General features: G+C 48.0%; 1 protein-coding gene across 2 annotated transcripts in view; it reads right to left on the reverse strand.

The window, feature by feature from the left end:
* Window positions 1-17,461, reverse strand: part of LOC124128417 (cryptochrome-1-like) — a 53,523-nt gene that overhangs the window by 17,304 nt on the left and 18,758 nt on the right. For both annotated transcript variants that reach the window (XM_046491833.2, XM_046491832.2), the window contains exons 3-8: window positions 8,349-8,488; window positions 7,730-7,872; window positions 6,846-7,018; window positions 6,393-6,496; window positions 2,032-2,172; window positions 741-911 (exon numbers count right to left, since the gene is read on the reverse strand). In XM_046491833.2, the coding sequence (XP_046347789.1) occupies window positions 741-911; window positions 2,032-2,172; window positions 6,393-6,496; window positions 6,846-7,018; window positions 7,730-7,872; window positions 8,349-8,488 (872 nt within the window). The remainder of the gene's footprint in view (window positions 1-740; window positions 912-2,031; window positions 2,173-6,392; window positions 6,497-6,845; window positions 7,019-7,729; window positions 7,873-8,348; window positions 8,489-17,461) is intronic.

The following is a 17,461-nucleotide window of genomic DNA, read 5'->3' on the forward strand; positions in this document are numbered from 1 at the left end:
TATTTAAAGATTTGCTTGAAATGTCTTATTTTTGCTCCTTGACATGTTCAGTTGTTGAAGCATGTGTCCGAGAATTTCCCATCAATAACATTGCAGGAAATAGTGAATAAATTTTTAATCCATCAATAAAATAGGATAAGTTGAAATGAAATACGTATTTCAGACATTGTGAAATGTTAGAAAAATGAATGATATGACAGGTAGGTTCAAAACACTATTGTTGAAAGAGTTTAAGTCAGATCATAGTGAGTGAGTGAGTTGGGCTTACGCTGCTTTTGAACAGTATTACAGTTATATCATGGCATATCAGCTTAATGTGGGAGGAAAGCCAAAGTGATGCAGGTCTCATCAAGGTGCTGACAAACCTAGAAACATAATCGGGGTAAACCTGGTTTTGAACCCATGATCACAGGTTTCTGGCATGCCAAAGGGACACAACTCTGCACAGTGAATTGTGGCGCCTCAGATGACTCGGTGACTGATGCCCCCAAGTCAGAAAATTATTCTGAGCAAAGTTTAGAGACAACATTGCTGGAATCAGACACATCAATTGTCAGCACACAAAGTCAGAGTTTTCAGAGATGTGAACAATAGAGTTCACGACTGACACACAACGTGCCTCAACATAAACTCACTTGACTTTCAGTCAGGTGATCTACAAATGACAACAGATGGCCAGAATTTACATGAACCGTCGCTTCAAATAACCTTGATGCTTTTGTCACTAAAAGACCACATACCTTTTCCCATGTATTGAACATCTCTGGGTCTTTTTTCCATGGTATGTTCAGACAGATGGGGTTCTCCTTCATAGTGTCGTAGGCGATGTTGTTGACGGACATGGTGTAGAAATACTCCCGCCAGATCAGCTGGGAGGTCGCACCTTCTGGCAGTGGCTTATTGGGGCACACCTGTGTAAGTGAATATTGGTTTATGTAAACATTCTGCAAATAAAAGGCAAAAAGCAAAACGTCTGTGCCAGGCAAAACTATCTGTAATTAACACCATGAGCAAACTGCCATGATCCTTGCCACCGGCACAGGAGTAATCAGACACATCACATACTGCACACAATCCCCACTTGTCAGGTCTTTCATTATGCAGGGGGCTTCCTCTGTTTCGGAATCGGGACAACTGATGAAGAGGACACTCTCCAACATTCACTGTAAATAGTTCACACCATACACAGCCCACCAAACATGGTAAGACAAACATGAAGCTCCTGTATGTGAATATCATTATCTATTGTTGAATAACATTTGAGATGCTTTGTTAGTCTAATTCATATTTTCCTTGTTCTTCCATCAAACAAAAAAAGTAAGAATAACTTCCAAAACTGAAATATCACCTTTTAACATTTGACTCCACTCTACATATTTGATATTCTCAGGTAAAATTGACATTGTCTTCTGACAAAATTCACTAACCATTTATTTCTTGAATTTTTCATAGTGTTACCAGTAAAAATCTGTCATCCACGAAGATCTAAAAGAATGCGATTCCTTTAATTTTCGTAGGCAGATTTATCATCTTCATCAGATTGTCAGTCGCTTCTCTTGAAGTAGTGCTGTCTTTAGGAAAATAGGATGTGACTTTCTGGCCCATTCACGGTTGTCATGATGCTTGTCATAATGGGAACTACAGCTAAGATATGTTTAACTGTACACCATTATTTATACGAGGTAAGCCAGCATTTGAGTAATGTCAGACCATACTTGTGATTCTTATATCATCGTTTTGTGAATTTGATGATTAGAATTGATGAGCCATTTATTGCTAGAGGAAAATAATTGATGATTATTTCAAAGCTCCAGAGACTCAGAAACTCCACACTTGACATGTTGAGGTGATATTTCAACAGTCATAGAAAATGGCCAGTAGCCCAGAGATTTGATACATCTGAGTGACTTCCCAAACCAGTGGTTTGTATTATACCATTCATGATGATATGCTACTTGTTACACCTCGACTCACAGCTGTACTATTGTTAAAAGCAGCATTAAACCTTACTATTTTATTTCTAATACTTACTCTGAAATGAGCATCTCGTATCTCCCAGAAGAATTTACGGACCGAGAGGCATCCGTACCGCAGATGAGGACTCATGCTGAGAGGTGGGTCAACGATGTTGGGCCGGGCCTGGTTCGGCATGACGAAGCCCATTTTGAAAGCCTGTTGCCAAGTGAAAACACACAGTCAACTGTCTGTGATGATATTCAACAGCCATATTCAACAGTCATACCAAACAAATTGCTAGACGACAACTAGAATACATACATCTCATAATTGCCTGGTTTGTGGAACAGTAACATGCCTTTTGACTGACCAGTGGACTGCTGACACAACCATTGCCATCATTACCTCACACTCCTATTACAAACAACAGCTCATCACATCCACCATCTCATCATCACAATCACTAACTCATCACATCCACCACCTCAACACAATCACCATGTCATCACAATCACATTTCATCACAATCACTAACTCATTACATCCACCACCCCAACACAATCACCATGTCATCACAATCACATTACATCATGATCACTAACTCATCACATCCACCACCCCAACACAATCACCATGTCTCAACAATCACATTACATCATAATCACTAACTCATCACATCCACCATCTCATCATCACAATCACTAACTCATCACATCCACCACCTCAACACAATCACCATGTCATCATAATCACATTTCATCACAATCACTAACTCATTACATCCACCACCCCAACACAATCACCATGTCATCACAATCACATTACATCATAATCACTAACTCATCACATCCACCACCCCAACACAATCACCATGTCTCAACAATCACATTACATCATAATCACTAACTCATCACATCCACCATCTCATCATCACAATCACTAACTCATCACAATCACCATCTCAACACAATCACATTACATCACAATCACATTACATCAAAATCTTTACCTCATCACATCCTCCACCTCAACGCAATCACATTACAGTACAATCACTAACTCATCACAATCACATTGCATCAAATCCACCATCACAACACAATCACATTACATCACAAACACGAACTCATCACATCCACCATCCTATTACAAACACCAGGCTCATCACATCCACTGCTTCATCACAGTCACAATACATCCCGATCACCAACTCATCACAATCACATACTAATCACATCCACCATCTCATCACAATCACATCACATCACATCACAACCACCATCTCATAACAATCACACCCTCATCACATCCACCACCATATCATCACACCAACTGCCCTGTCACAAGGGCCCTCCTTCCTCCTGTCACACTGGTCCTGTATCACTGACACAACCACTGCCATCATTACCCTGCCACCACCACCATTGTCATCACTACTAAGACATCACCACAAACACCACCCCTTCACAATCACCACCAACACTCCCATCACAAGGACTTGGCCTCCTTCCTGCTGCTACACTGGCCTTTTAGCCCACACCCCCAACTCCCCCATCACAAGAACTGACCCTCCTTCCTGCTGCTACACTGGCCCTGTAGCCCACACCACCATCTCCCCCATCACAAGAACTGACCCTCCTTCCTGCTGCCACACCACCATCTCCCCCATCACAAGAACTGACCCTCCTTCCTGCTGCCACACTGGCCCTGTAGCCACACCACCAACTCCCCCATCACAAGAACTGACCCTCCTTCCTGCTGCCACACCACCATCTCCCCCATCACAAGAACTGACCCTCCTTCCTGCTGCCACACCACCATCTCCCCCATCACAAGAACTGACCCTCCTTCCTGCTGCCACACTGGCCCTGTAGCCCACACCACCAACTCCCCCATCACAAGAACTGACCCTCCTTCCTGCTGCCACACCACCAACTCCCCCATCACAAGAACTGACCCTCCTTCCTGCTGCCACACCACCATCTCCCCCATCACAAGAACTGACCCTCCTTCCTGCTGCCACACCACCAACTCCCCCATCACAAGAACTGACCCTCCTTCCTGCTGCCACACCACCATCTCCCCCATCACAAGAACTGACCAACCTGCTGCCACACCACCAACTCCCCCATCACAAGAGCTGACCCTCCTTCCTGCTGCCACACTGGCCTTGTAGCCACACCACCAACTCCCCCATCACAAGAACTGACCAACCTGCTGCCACACCACCAACTCCCCCATCACAAGAACTGACCCTCCTTCCTGCTGCCACACTGGCCTTGTAGCCACACCACCAACTCCCCCATCACAAGAACTGACCAACCTGCTGCCACACCACCAACTCCCCCATCACAAGAGCTGACCCTCCTTCCTGCTGCCACACTGGCCTTGTAGCCACACCACCAACTCCCCCATCACAAGAACTGACCCTCCTTCCTGCTGCCACACTGGCCTTGTAGCCACACCACCAACTCCCCCATCACAAGAACTGTCCCTCCTTCCTGCTGCCACACTGGCCCTGTAGCCACACCACCAACTCCCCCATCACAAGAACTGGGCCTCCTTCCTGCTGCCACACTGGCCCTGTAGCCACACCACCAACTCCCCCATCACAAGAGCTGACCCTCCTTCCTGCTGCCACACTGGCCTTGTAGCCACACCACCAACTCCCCCATCACAAGAACTGACCAACCTGCTGCCACACCACCAACTCCCCCATCACAAGAACTGACCCTCCTTCCTGCTGCCACACTGGCCTTGTAGCCACACCACCAACTCCCCCATCACAAGAACTGACCAACCTGCTGCCACACCACCAACTCCCCCATCACAAGAACTGACCCTCCTTCCTGCTGCCACACTGGCCTTGTAGCCACACCACCAACTCCCCCATCACAAGAACTGACCAACCTGCTGCCACACCACCAACTCCCCCATCACAAGAACTGACCCTCCTTCCTGCTGCCACACTGGCCTTGTAGCCACACCACCAACTCCCCCATCACAAGAACTGACCAACCTGCTGCCACACCACCAACTCCCCCATCACAAGAGCTGACCCTCCTTCCTGCTGCCACACTGGCCTTGTAGCCACACCACCAACTCCCCCATCACAAGAACTGACCCTCCTTCCTGCTGCCACACTGGCCTTGTAGCCACACCACCAACTCCCCCATCACAAGAACTGTCCCTCCTTCCTGCTGCCACACTGGCCCTGTAGCCACACCACCAACTCCCCCATCACAAGAACTGGGCCTCCTTCCTGCTGCCACACTGACCCTGTAGCCACACCACCAACTCCCCCATCACAAGAACTGACCCTCCTTCCTGCTGCCACACTGACCCTGTAGCCCACACCACCAACTCCCCCATCACAAGAACTGACCCTCCTTCCTGCTGCCACACCACCAACTCCCCCATCACAAGAACTGTCCCTCCTTCCTGCTGCCACACTGGCCCTGTAGCCACACCACCATCTCCCCCATCACAAGAACTGACCCTCCTTCCTGCTGCCACACCACCAACTCCCCCATCACAAGAACTGTCCCTCCTTCCTGCTGCCACACCACCAACTCCCCCATCACAAGAACTGTCCCTCCTTCCTGCTGCCACACTGGCCCTGTAGCCACACCACCAACTCCCCCATCACAAGAACTGTCCCTCCTTCCTGCTGCCACACTGGCCCTGTAGCCACACCACCAACTCCCCCATCACAAGAACTGACCCTCCTTCCTGCTGCCACACCACCAACTCCCCCATCACAAGAACTGACCCTCCTTCATGCTGCCACACCACCATCTCCCCCATCACAAGAACTGACCCTCCTTCCTGCTGCCACACTGGCCCTGTAGCCCACACCACCAACTCCCCCATCACAAGAACTGACCAACCTGCTGCCACACCACCAACTCCCCCATCACAAGAACTGACCCTCCTTCCTGCTGCCACACCACCAACTCCCCCATCACAAGAACTGACCCTCCTTCCTGCTGCCACACCACCATCTCCCCCATCACAAGAACTGACCCTCCTTCCTGCTGCCACACTGGCCCTGTAGCCACACCACCAACTCCCCCATCACAAGAACTGTCCCTCCTTCCTGCTGCCACACTGGCCCTGTAGCCACACTGGCCCTGTAGCCACACCACCAACTCCCCCATCACAAGAACTGGGCCTCCTTCCTGCTGCCACACCACCAACTCCCCCATCACAAGAACTGGGCCTCCTTCCTGCTGCCACACTGGCCTTGTAGCCATACCACCAACTCCCCCATCACAAGAACTGACCCTCCTTCCTGCTGCCACACTGGCCCTGTAGCCCACACCACCATCTCCCCCATCACAAGAACTGACCCTCCTTCCTGCTGCCAAACCACCAACTCCCCCATCACAAGAACTGGGCCTCCTTCCTGCTGCCACACTGGCCCTGTAACACACCTTCTCCTCCACAGGGATTCTGCCTGCCAGGAGCTTCAAGGCCTGTGTCTCCCCTCCTATGTACTGCTTCTGGCACTCCAGGACATCATTCTCCTTCTTCACACCTGCAACAGGTTCACACAGCTGTCAGTCATCACTCGCACAGTGAGTCAGTGAACTGGGCTTAACACTAAATAATGCAATCATAAGAAACCGGAATCAAGGATGACATGCTGAAGCCAGCAGTCAAGTTTGAGCCAGGGCCCACTTGCAGAAAGCAATTTTTAGCCTTAAGACCATGTAACTCCCATATTTTAACATAGACTTACCATTGTCATAGCTCTAAGATTGTTTTGAGCAAGTGGTCCCAGGGGCAGACTTACAGCAAGAGTGAATGTTGTGTAAAGCTGCAGTCAGGGCGGCCTGTTATTACGAAGAGGGACAGATGGACATGCTGATAACTAACTATCCTACCTAGTTCTTCCCCAGTCGGGATACGGAATTGATCATGGTCTGGAGTCACAGGGAGGTTGATCCCAGTGAAATCTGGGTCCGCAACTGGTCTGGGAGGGGGTCCCAGGATGGATGTCACCTGGTTGAACAGGCCATAGGTCACAGGGGGACTGCCCTTGTTCAGCTCAATCACTCTGAAAGAAGTAAGGTTGGTTTAATAATAATAACAATGCGGGGCAGGAAGGACCGAAGCCCTAGAAACTCTCAGGAGCCAAGCTGTCGACAAGGGTACCAACATTGCTTAACTTCACCTGATTTGTGGCCTATGGGCTGTGCATAGGACCACGTGCCACCACGCTTTGAACACTATTTTAGTTACCACATATATCAATTGTTCAGGTTTAAAGTCGAGAAAAGCCCAACAGAACAAAATGACAACATATGTTACAGGCCTTGCTGGAGCACAGAGTCTGCACATTTCGGAAATTGTTATAAAAACTTGTCAGATATGTCAATATGAATGAGAACTTTACTCAATTCAACAGTTGCATGTTTAGAAGTCTTGGACTCAAAGTGGTACGTGTATACATACAGAGCCACAATGTGTCAAAAAGGCTAGTTTTATGTTTTCAGGAAGTAGTTTTATATATCTGCTGCCCTGGCAGATGCAGAAATACCGTGCTATGCTAAAATAGCCCAATAATCTTAGCCTCCTGTTGGGATTGACTCTCATTGACTACCTACCTACATAATGGTCAGCTTACAAAATACTGGCCAGCTTGGGTAAGTGAAAAAAATGTTTCAGGGATCGAGATGTCATAATTATGTTCTTAGGGATGTAACAACTGAGACTAACATCCTTAAATCCTTAACCTTCAGTGACTAACCCACAACTTTTAACTTACTCTCGCGGGTCCCATAATGTATGGCCAATCTCTTCAACATATTCAATGTGGCTTTCCTCACAGAAATCTTTCACAGTCTTGTCTCGTTCAAACCAAATAGGCTCAGTATCCTGTTCAAATGCAATCTGGGTAATACCCCAGTCCTGAAAAATATCATGAATAAAAGTTTGCTCATTTTGTTTAATTTTATATGCCATGATCAAATGTGACTTCTCTTGTTGTTTATTTCACAGAAACAAAACATCATCTCTCTATTTCTTGTGAATGCAGAGATGACACACGCCATGAACAATTCATAGTGCTATTAAGTGCCTGGTAACTTAATATTGCTAAAGGTTACATTTGCATTAAGTTGTGAATGTTTATGTTTATTTGGGTTTTTTTCAGTACAGGTTTTTAAAAGTTGTAATTGACAGGACTAATATCATGCCCAATCTTGACACACAAAAAACAATATACTATTCTCTGAACATATTTTTTAATATCAGTTTATTTTCTCAAAAAATTGTAAGAAACCTAAACAAATGTCATTTGGCTACATCTGATTGCAAGAACAAACCAAACAAAGGACATGCAACAATATCTAAATCAAATCAACAGAATGAACAACTCAACAAACCTTTTTTATTTGGGAGAACACTTCAACAGGTGAACCTTGAAAGACATAGAGCCGAGAGCCGTACTTCTTACAGGTCTGGTCAAGGTCATGAAGACACTCCAACAGGAAGGTCATCCGGGGATAAGCAATGAGGGACGTACCTGTAACCATGGCCAACAGAGCAGTTACACATCAAAATTACATGACTTGGTTCACTGAACACACTGACTCATAAAGAAATCTCTCTAACAGTAGAATGCTTGTCTGGGAGGACATTACAACCAGACAACCAGAGGGACAGAAGCTGACCTTCAAGTGATAATCAAACACTTGAGCCATAAAACTCATACAGGACATGAGTGCATAACTCATACAGTGATTGACACCATGAGCATCGAACTTCACAATTGGGATACGATGACATAAATCAACTAAGTCAGCGAGTCTGACCACCTGATCCCGTTAGTCCCCTTTTACGACAAGCATGGGTTGCTGAAGAGAGATCTTTCATCGACACTTTTTTTTAAGACTTATTCTTGTCTGCACATTCATGAATACTTTTTTTCTGCAAAACCTCAACATCTTGTTTTCCATACCTAATTCAAACTAATGATTGCTTGAGTCATTAGGACACTGCCCAATAACTGTAATTAACTGATGTCAATTTGACTTGATGATTAAACACGACGTGAACACAAAGTGCCCAAAATGTAATTACCGTATAACATATGTTGACCATGCTTTTTCTGAGAATCAATAAATAAACTTAACTCTTTACATGCTTAGGATGGTGTTAGAAGTTTTCAACATTCCTTTTTACACGTATCAGTCAAAAGTGATGGACAGACAATCAGTCGCTGGACAAATTCTTTTTGAAAAACAAGGGAATATTTGCAATACAAGATCATAACGGACATACAAGAATAAACATAGTAAAATCTAAATATTTTTTACATTATTTACTGCTTACATTTGACAGAAAATGAAGCTGTGTTGAGTGCATGGGTAAAATAATGAAAACAACGGTGGGAGGAACAAATGGAAATCTTACCAACAATTCTGTTACTGTCTTATATTTTCTTATTTTTTACTCATCCTGCATTACTCCTTAATGCCTTGACTGCTTACCTTTGACAGAAAACAAAGCTGCAGGGCTCCAGGTGAGAAAGAAGTTGTTTCACTTAAATGTGAGACCATGTGACCCGGATGTGATGACGTCACGTAATCTCCACCTTACTGCTTGTCGCAGATGTCTAGATCTTTAACATCTGAAGAGATCAAGGGGAGGTAGGTCTGCGATGGGTGGGCTCTTAGACGTAGTACAGGATAAGTACACAAATGTAAAAAATATTTAGATTTTACTAAAATTGTTTACATATCCTGCATTACTTCTAAATGCATCTGTATTGGACGGTAGGGCGGATGGCATACCTACAGATGTAGTCCTCAGTGACATACTCTCCACTAGTTCACAGCAGTCGTTGAGCGCATCACTTGCGCAGATCTGCAACTACTTCGACCAATCCTGTCCGGGGATGGCACGAGAGTATGAGGATATCCAGGTAAATTGCAGCAACAGAAATTTGCATGCGCTAAAGTCTAGAAACTGATTAACCCAAACCAACTGCTGGCTTGCAGAATAACCCCCTTGTCGGGTAAGGCTGGATCTGGACAGGAGTAGCATTTTTAATGGGAACGAGGATTGGTGACCTGCTGGACTATGACCAGAGGACCAAATCTATGAATGCCTTTGACATCTTCCAAGGCCACGTTCCTCAGATAGTGGTTTGCTGAGACAGTGTTGGACCTCGATAAACATCCTTTCATGATGGCTCTGATAGAGCAATTACTGTAAAGAGCCATTGAAGAGGCACCCGCCTGGATCTCAAGAGGATTCTTAGCTCTCTGTGGATCAAGGTTGGCTATCTCATAAGCCTGAAGGAGGAAAGCCCTCAACTAAACTGAAATAGTGTTGCGGCTGACTTCAGTCCATCTTCCCGAGGCAAGCGAGTTCAGTTTCCACCCTTGCCGAACTAAGCTTAGTAAAATCTAAATATTTTTTACATTTGTATACTTATCCTGCATTACTCCGTATTGCATTTACTGCTGTCTTTGACAGAGAGACGAACTGTGTGAGATCCAGCTGCTGAAGAAAGTTGTCCCAACCAGCCCAGGAGGCAGCGGCCTCTCACAGTCGGCACGTGACCCGGAAGTCATGACGTCACACCAAAAGACATAACTGCTTTAAACATAACATCTGAAACTTTGTGGGGGGTAGCGTAGCGAAAGGGAGGGCACTTAGACTTCGTAATGCAGGATAAGTATACAAATGTAAAAAATATTTAGATTTTACTAAATTTTTTAACTTATCCTGCATTACTCCGTATTGCATCTTTATCAGACGGCATGGCCGGTGGGCATACCTGCAGATGTGAACCATATTAAACCCTCGTCAAGGTCCGATGAATCCGCACCGCATACAAGTGATGACCGGAACATCTACGACCATTCCTGTCTTCAGGAAACAAGAGTCGATGCAAAAACGAAACGCCCGAATAGGTAACCGAAATACAATGAGGCGTGGAAGCCAAAATATATACCTTACCGAAGAGCGAAAGCGAAACGCAGTAGAGCCCTCTAATCTGAGGCGATAAACACCAGAGAGTTCGACGGGCCCCGCTCGGGGAATCGAAGAATCAGCGGCGTCGGCGGCAAAATCTACGACCAATCCCAAGAGCGAATGCGAAACGCAGGAGAGCCCTCTAGGCTGGAGGCAAGGAACACCGGTGAGGTCGACGGGCACCGCTCAGGTACCAGAGAAGCAGCAGCGTTGGCGTCGGCGCCGGTGTCCACATCTACTACCATTCCTGTCGTCAGGAAACGAGAGTTGATGCAAAAAGTAAAACCCGGATAGGTGACAGCAATAGAATGAGTCGGGTAACCCAAAACTAAAACTGACCTAAGAGTGAATGCGGAACGCAAGAGAGCCGTCTCGTCTGGGGTGATAAACACCAGAGAGGTCGACGGGCCCCGCTCAGGGTATCGGAGAATCAGTGGCGTCGGAGATAGATGACCTGTTGGGCTACAACCAGGGACCAAAACTGTGAACGCCGGCGACAACTTTCAAGGCTACATCCCGGAAGTAGTGGTTGGTGAAGGCGGTGTCCGATCGCCACGAACAGGCTTCCCTGAACGACGGGATGGAACAGTATACCGTGAAGAACCAGTGAAATACGATCGCCCTGATCTCATTTTATTTCAGGTAATAGCCTTTGGGGGGAGGGTCCAATCCGGCGGCTCATAAGCTTTAAGGATGACCGCCCAGAGCCACAGGGAAAAGTATTCCGGCTGACCAACGACAGCGACGAAGGGGAGACCGGCAGAAAAAGGTGTTTCCTAGACTTGCGGCAGTCTTTAGATCGTAGAATAACCTTCAGTGCCCTTACTGGGCATAATGACGCTCATCCTCATCCTCGGCACCCACACTGGACGAGGGGGGAGGGGACAAGGAATGATCTATCAGGCTGTCCTGGGAGTTGAGTCTTTACGCTGACGTCCCAGTACGGTCCATGATGAACGGCGCCCTGGGTACCGCATTTGAACCGGGCATGGGAGACGTCGAGGGCGTGCTGTACATGGACTCGAGCGGCAGTAGTCAAAACCAGTAGAAACACCCGTCTTCTACTTAAGGTCGTAGAAGGAAGACGAGGGGAGTGGTTCGAAGGGCGTTGAAGACCACATTCAGATCCAACGCAGGCGGTCCGAACTTGGTCTTCAGGTCTTCAAGACCGAACGAGCGCAGCCAGGCCTGTAGGTCGGGAATTTTCGTCTTTCTCCGATCGTCCGGGATGGCCAGAACGGAGTAGATGGCGACCAGGTATGTGGGGGTGGTAAGCCCTTCAACCGACGGGTGCTACGCAAGTACAGAAGGAACTGATCCAGGATCTGCGGTGACGCTGTCATCGGATCCTGGTGTTTGTCAGAACAAAATGCCTGGAACAAGCATCATTTATCAGCATACAGTCCCCCTGTAGATGGACGGTGGGCTGAAGCAATAGCCTTGGTCGCTCTAGCCGAATAGCCCTTGGCTTTCTGCAGGTGTGTCAGGCGTGCAGACGATAACATGCGGGTATGAGGGTGTGGCAACAGACCGTGTGGATGGAACAGAAGGTTGGACCACACCGGAAGTTCCAGGGGTTGTCTCTGGCTATGTTTCGGAGGTCGATAACCCAACTTCTGGCTGACCAATAAGGCGAGACCAAAGTCAATGGCAGGGGTTGAGTGGCCTGGATCTCTGAAGAACCGTGGGAGGGAGAACCGGAGTCGGAAAAGCGTGCGCGCGTAATCCTTCTCAGGAACGATGGAAGGCTTCGACTGCCACAGCGGTCGTATCCGGCACAGGTGGAATGGAAGACGTCAGCTGGCCACATTCAGATATGAGGCAAACAGATCTAGGGTTGGGGTGTCGACCGTTTGACATAGTCTGGACTGAGGCGCCGGAGAGCGTGAGGCGTCGGAGAGCTTGAGGCGCCTGGAACGCCGAAGATGGGGATTCTCGGGGGCGCCGGTCGAGTTTGTAGCGCCGGGAGAGGGGCGAGTACTCTGGGTCCACAAACACCACACTACGGTGACGTCGTCAGTGGACACGATCAACAGGGCGTGACCAAGAATGCACTGTCAGCAAGTGACGTCCTGGATAAGCCTTTATCTCGAGGCTGTTGCTGTGCCAATGGTGTTGATCTCTGGATCACAGGTGGTCACAATGTGGGCTGGTGTGGGCCACTAGCCACTGACAAGGTGGCAGGGGGGGTAGTCAGCAGCAGGGGTCTGCGATTGCGTACCGACGGTACGATTCGGAAAAAGGTGTGATCGCCTGGGAGCCAACCTCAAGTAGATGAAGTTAACCAGTTTCACAATCGACCGCCGGGGCCTCGACGTAACCGGGTAGTAGGAAGTCGAGGCAATATGGCCATTGCACGAAGTAATGAGATCGTTTTCATCCCTGAAGCAGCGTATAAGTACTCCTGTTCTTATATCGAGGTGACGATGGAGGACGACAACACGATACTAGGCAGGTATGCAACAGGGGTCAGTGGGACGGCCGAGGGACTTTAAGTATCAAATCGACACTGTGTCCGGTAGTCAAGGCGGAAGATAGGAAGGTGTCGTAGTCGAAAAGATCAAACCGGACGAAGGAAGGCGATCTTTTCCATCCCTTGAACGCCTATAGGCGCTATCGTTCTTATAGCGAAGGGTTGATGAAACAAGGTTCCTCGTGACAGCCGTGTTGGTAGAGGAGGTCTATTGTTTCCAACATCCGTGCATGGATGGACTGCGACAGGCGCCTGGTTGAGTGGTAGCACCAAGCGTACAGGTAGACATGGAAACCAATCTGTAGAAATACATGGCACCCCTTGCCATGGTAAGTTGACCTAATTCTGGTCGGAGTTGTTGACAGTCCGAGTACTTGACACGTGACATGTAAATCACTCTGCGCAGTAGCCGAGAAAACCGCCTTGGAGTCGGAACTGAGGTGCAAACTCCACACACAGACAATCCTCAATGAACTGTGTGAGAGACGATCAAGTGGTGTACCCGAGTTTTGCGATAAAACACGGAACCCCATGGGCGTCGTGGAAAACCCGGGGAGCGCCGAAGAAGAGTCTCTTTCAGGAACGCTGGCGCTAGGGTAGGGTAGAACAGCGTTGGTGTCGGCGATGTCGACGAAGTAAACTCTTTGTAAGTGGATGTCGTCGGCGAATCTGATACAGACGCTGTTCACATGATGCTCTGTTTCGATGGAAAACCGCAGGTCATCTCTCCGGAATCATAGCGCTTTAAACGACGGGATTATGGATAACGTCTCAGTGGGCAAGTTGAATCAGACCAACTGTCTATTGGTTGAAAAGATTCCACCCAGGAAGTAGAATGATAGTCACGGGAGCGCCGGAGGCGCCGAGACATCGGAGGCGCCGGGAGGATGCGGAGGCGCCGGAGTGCGGAGACATCAACGGCGCCGGGAGCGCCAGGACATCGGAGGCGCCGGAGGCGCCGGGAGGATGCGGAGGCGCCGGAGCGCAGAGACATCAGAGGCGCCAGAGGCGTCGGGAGCGCCGGAGCGCCGGAGCGCGGGGAGCGCGGAGCGCGGAGCGCGGAGCGCGGAGACATCAGAGGCGCCGGGAGCCCTGGAGGCGCCGGAGCGTGGAGACATCAGAGGCGCCGGGAGTGCCGGAGCGCGGAGCGGGAGCGCCGGGAGCGCCGGGAGCGCGGGGAGCGCAGGGGGCGCCGGAGACATCAGCGTTGACGGTGTTGGAGACCGTGAACGGTCGTATGTCGTGCCAGGGGAGGCAGACTCTACGTTGGGAGCGCTGGAGCCGCCGATGGAGTAGGAGACCGTGAACGGTCGTATGTCGTGCCATGGGAGGCAGACTCTATGCGAAGCTCCGCTGAGCGCTGCTGCCGTCAACGTAGGTGGGGGTCGACGAGCACGTTGAGCGAGGTGTGTCCTGGATACTTGCATGAGCTGAAGGATCACAGCGACGAATGACTGCAACATCGGCACTGCCTTGTGAAAGTACAGGGCGTCGTACAATCACGGCAGAAAGGGGCGGCCCCGACCAGTTTTGTTCCCGCGGCAACAAGTGCAGCGAGGCAGAAAATCTGGAATTTAAGCAAAACATAACTATGTGGCAAAGCCACAAAGTGCGGGAAGCATAATGTGATTCAGAAACTTTGTATTTCAATGAAGTTTATGAGATCAAACAATGACGCTAAAAGGTAGCGAAAAAGCATAGCTTTAAGCAAACACATAACCATGTGGCCAATCACAAAGTATGGGAAGCATAATGTGATTCAGAAACTTTGTATTTCAATGAAGTTTATGAGATCAAACAATGATGCTAAAAGGTAGCGAAAAAGCATAGCTTTAAGCAAACACATAACCATGTGGCTAATCACAAAGTATGGGAGACATAATGTAACTCAAAAACTTCGTATTATATTGAAGTTTATGAGAAGAAACAATTACGCTGAGAGGTAGCGAAAAGGCAAGGCTTTAAGCACACCAAAACAACATACATAAATGTAATGTATTACCCAAGCCAAAGAGAGAATTCAAAACGCAGAACACGACATTACGTGGCCACGTGGTGAATGGCCAAAATGGCGGGAAAGAAAACAAAATGGCGGGAACAACATTGCGCCCGTAAATTACTGTGACGTGAGCCACAGACGAGCGATAAACGTTACAATTTACGAATGGGAAGACCCTAAGGTCACGGCCCATAACAGGTAACAATGTAGCAGCATATAATGAATGTAGAAACACGCAAAATATAAAAAAAAAAAATAATAAGCTTTAATTTCCACAAGGGATACAAAGTACGTCCGTCCGTGGAGGTGACAAAGCAGTTATGTCTTTTGGTGTGACGTCATGACTTCCGGGTCACGTGCCGACTGTGAGAGGGCGCTGCCTCCTGGGCTGGTTGGGACAACTTTCTTCAGCAGCTGGATCTCACACAGTTCGTCTCTCTGTCAAAGACAGCAGTAAATGCAATACGGAGTAATGCAGGATAAGTTAAAAAATTGGTATTATGGAGTTACATTTTGGCTGGACTAACGAGTCTATGCATAGTCCAATCAAAATCACGCAAGGAAATAAAAATCTGGTTCGTAAACTGTCATGCAGATTTCGGTCAATTGCTGGATTTGCAAAGCATATGTACCGCCAACTCGTTGTCAACAGATATTTTACAAATCTTTTTTTTTGGTTTTAATCAAGGTGCTCACATGATTTGATGCACTTCGCGATGTAAGACCTGCTATAGAGATCTTGAGTTTTGATCGTCTTGACTGGGCGCCACCATTTTGTTTGAAGCAAATGCAAGTGATACGAGAGGTTGAATCTGATTGGTCCATAAGAGAGGCTAAGAAGGGACATAACTCCACTGGTGGCGCTACGATCGAGCCAAGGAATTCCAGCCCAGGAATTCCAGCCTAGTTCGGCAAGGGTGGGAACTGGACTTTTAAAGTCAGTGAACTCTCTTGCCTCGGGAAGATGACTTCGGTCATGGTGCTCTGGGAAACAGGAATAAATAAGCGTTTCTGAGCACCTCGCAAAGTCTTGAGAGCGATGGATGAGCGCACAGGGCACAATAACAGTTCCTAATCGTCTTTGGCTCCCTTGATCCATGATAAAGGTGGGATGGCAAAAGACCAGTTGGGCTGTTCTAGTAACAGCCCGAGGTGAACAGCTCCATGGGTACCATGCTCAAAGTGTTCATGGGTAATGCCAGGAGCATGAAGCTCACTAACTCTTGCCCCTGTGACCAGTGCCAATAAGAATATCAATGTAGCGTGGAGAGGCTGAAAGGGCGGCGCACGCAAACACCAAAGTACGACATTCAAATCACATGCAGGAAGGCGAAACTTAGCCTTCTGGCCTTCAAGGCAGAATGAGATTATTAGCACCTGTAGTTCCGGGATCTTGGTCATTTTCTGATCTTGCGGAAATGCCAACATCGAATTAAGAGCCACCAAATAGTTGGTAATGGTGCTGCCTTTCAGTTGTCACTGTGTTTGAAGATAAAGGAGACATTCAGCCAAGAAATGATCCTTTCCTTTACTAAAGGTTTCAAAGGATCGCCACTTATTGTCATGAAGGTCTCGGGTGGAAGGTCTGTGCGCCATAGCAATTGCCTCAACTGCCCATGCTGAATAACCTTTGGTGCCTAGAGCTCTCTGAAGACGAACCAGGCGTGCAGATGAAACCTGCCTGGCGTTTGGTGAGGAAACCTGCTGTTAGGATGGATGAGTAGGTTTGGCCACCCAGGTAGAGCTAGTAGATCACTTCCTTCAAGACTTCTAAGGTCTACGAACAACACTCTCATGGCCACTAAGGCGCGATCAAAATCACAGTTGATGAAATAGGCACCTGGTTTGATCCCTGTGAAGGATCAAAGTCGCCAGGTCTGGATGGTTCAGCAGACTGTCGTCTATGTTGACTCAAACCCGATGTTCCTCAGGTGGAGATAGGCTGATACTGGCTTGGTGAGGTGGGTAAATAAAGGACCAAGCATTCATTGCCTACCCCTCCAGTCCCTGTTCCTGCCTTAAGACTGGCCATGGTGGGGCTT

The sequence above is a fragment of the Haliotis rufescens genome, unplaced genomic scaffold (genome assembly GCF_023055435.1).
Source record: "Haliotis rufescens isolate VD_foot unplaced genomic scaffold, xgHalRufe1.0.p SCAF_15, whole genome shotgun sequence".
In the NCBI taxonomy this organism is placed as follows: Eukaryota; Metazoa; Mollusca; class Gastropoda; order Lepetellida; family Haliotidae; genus Haliotis; species Haliotis rufescens.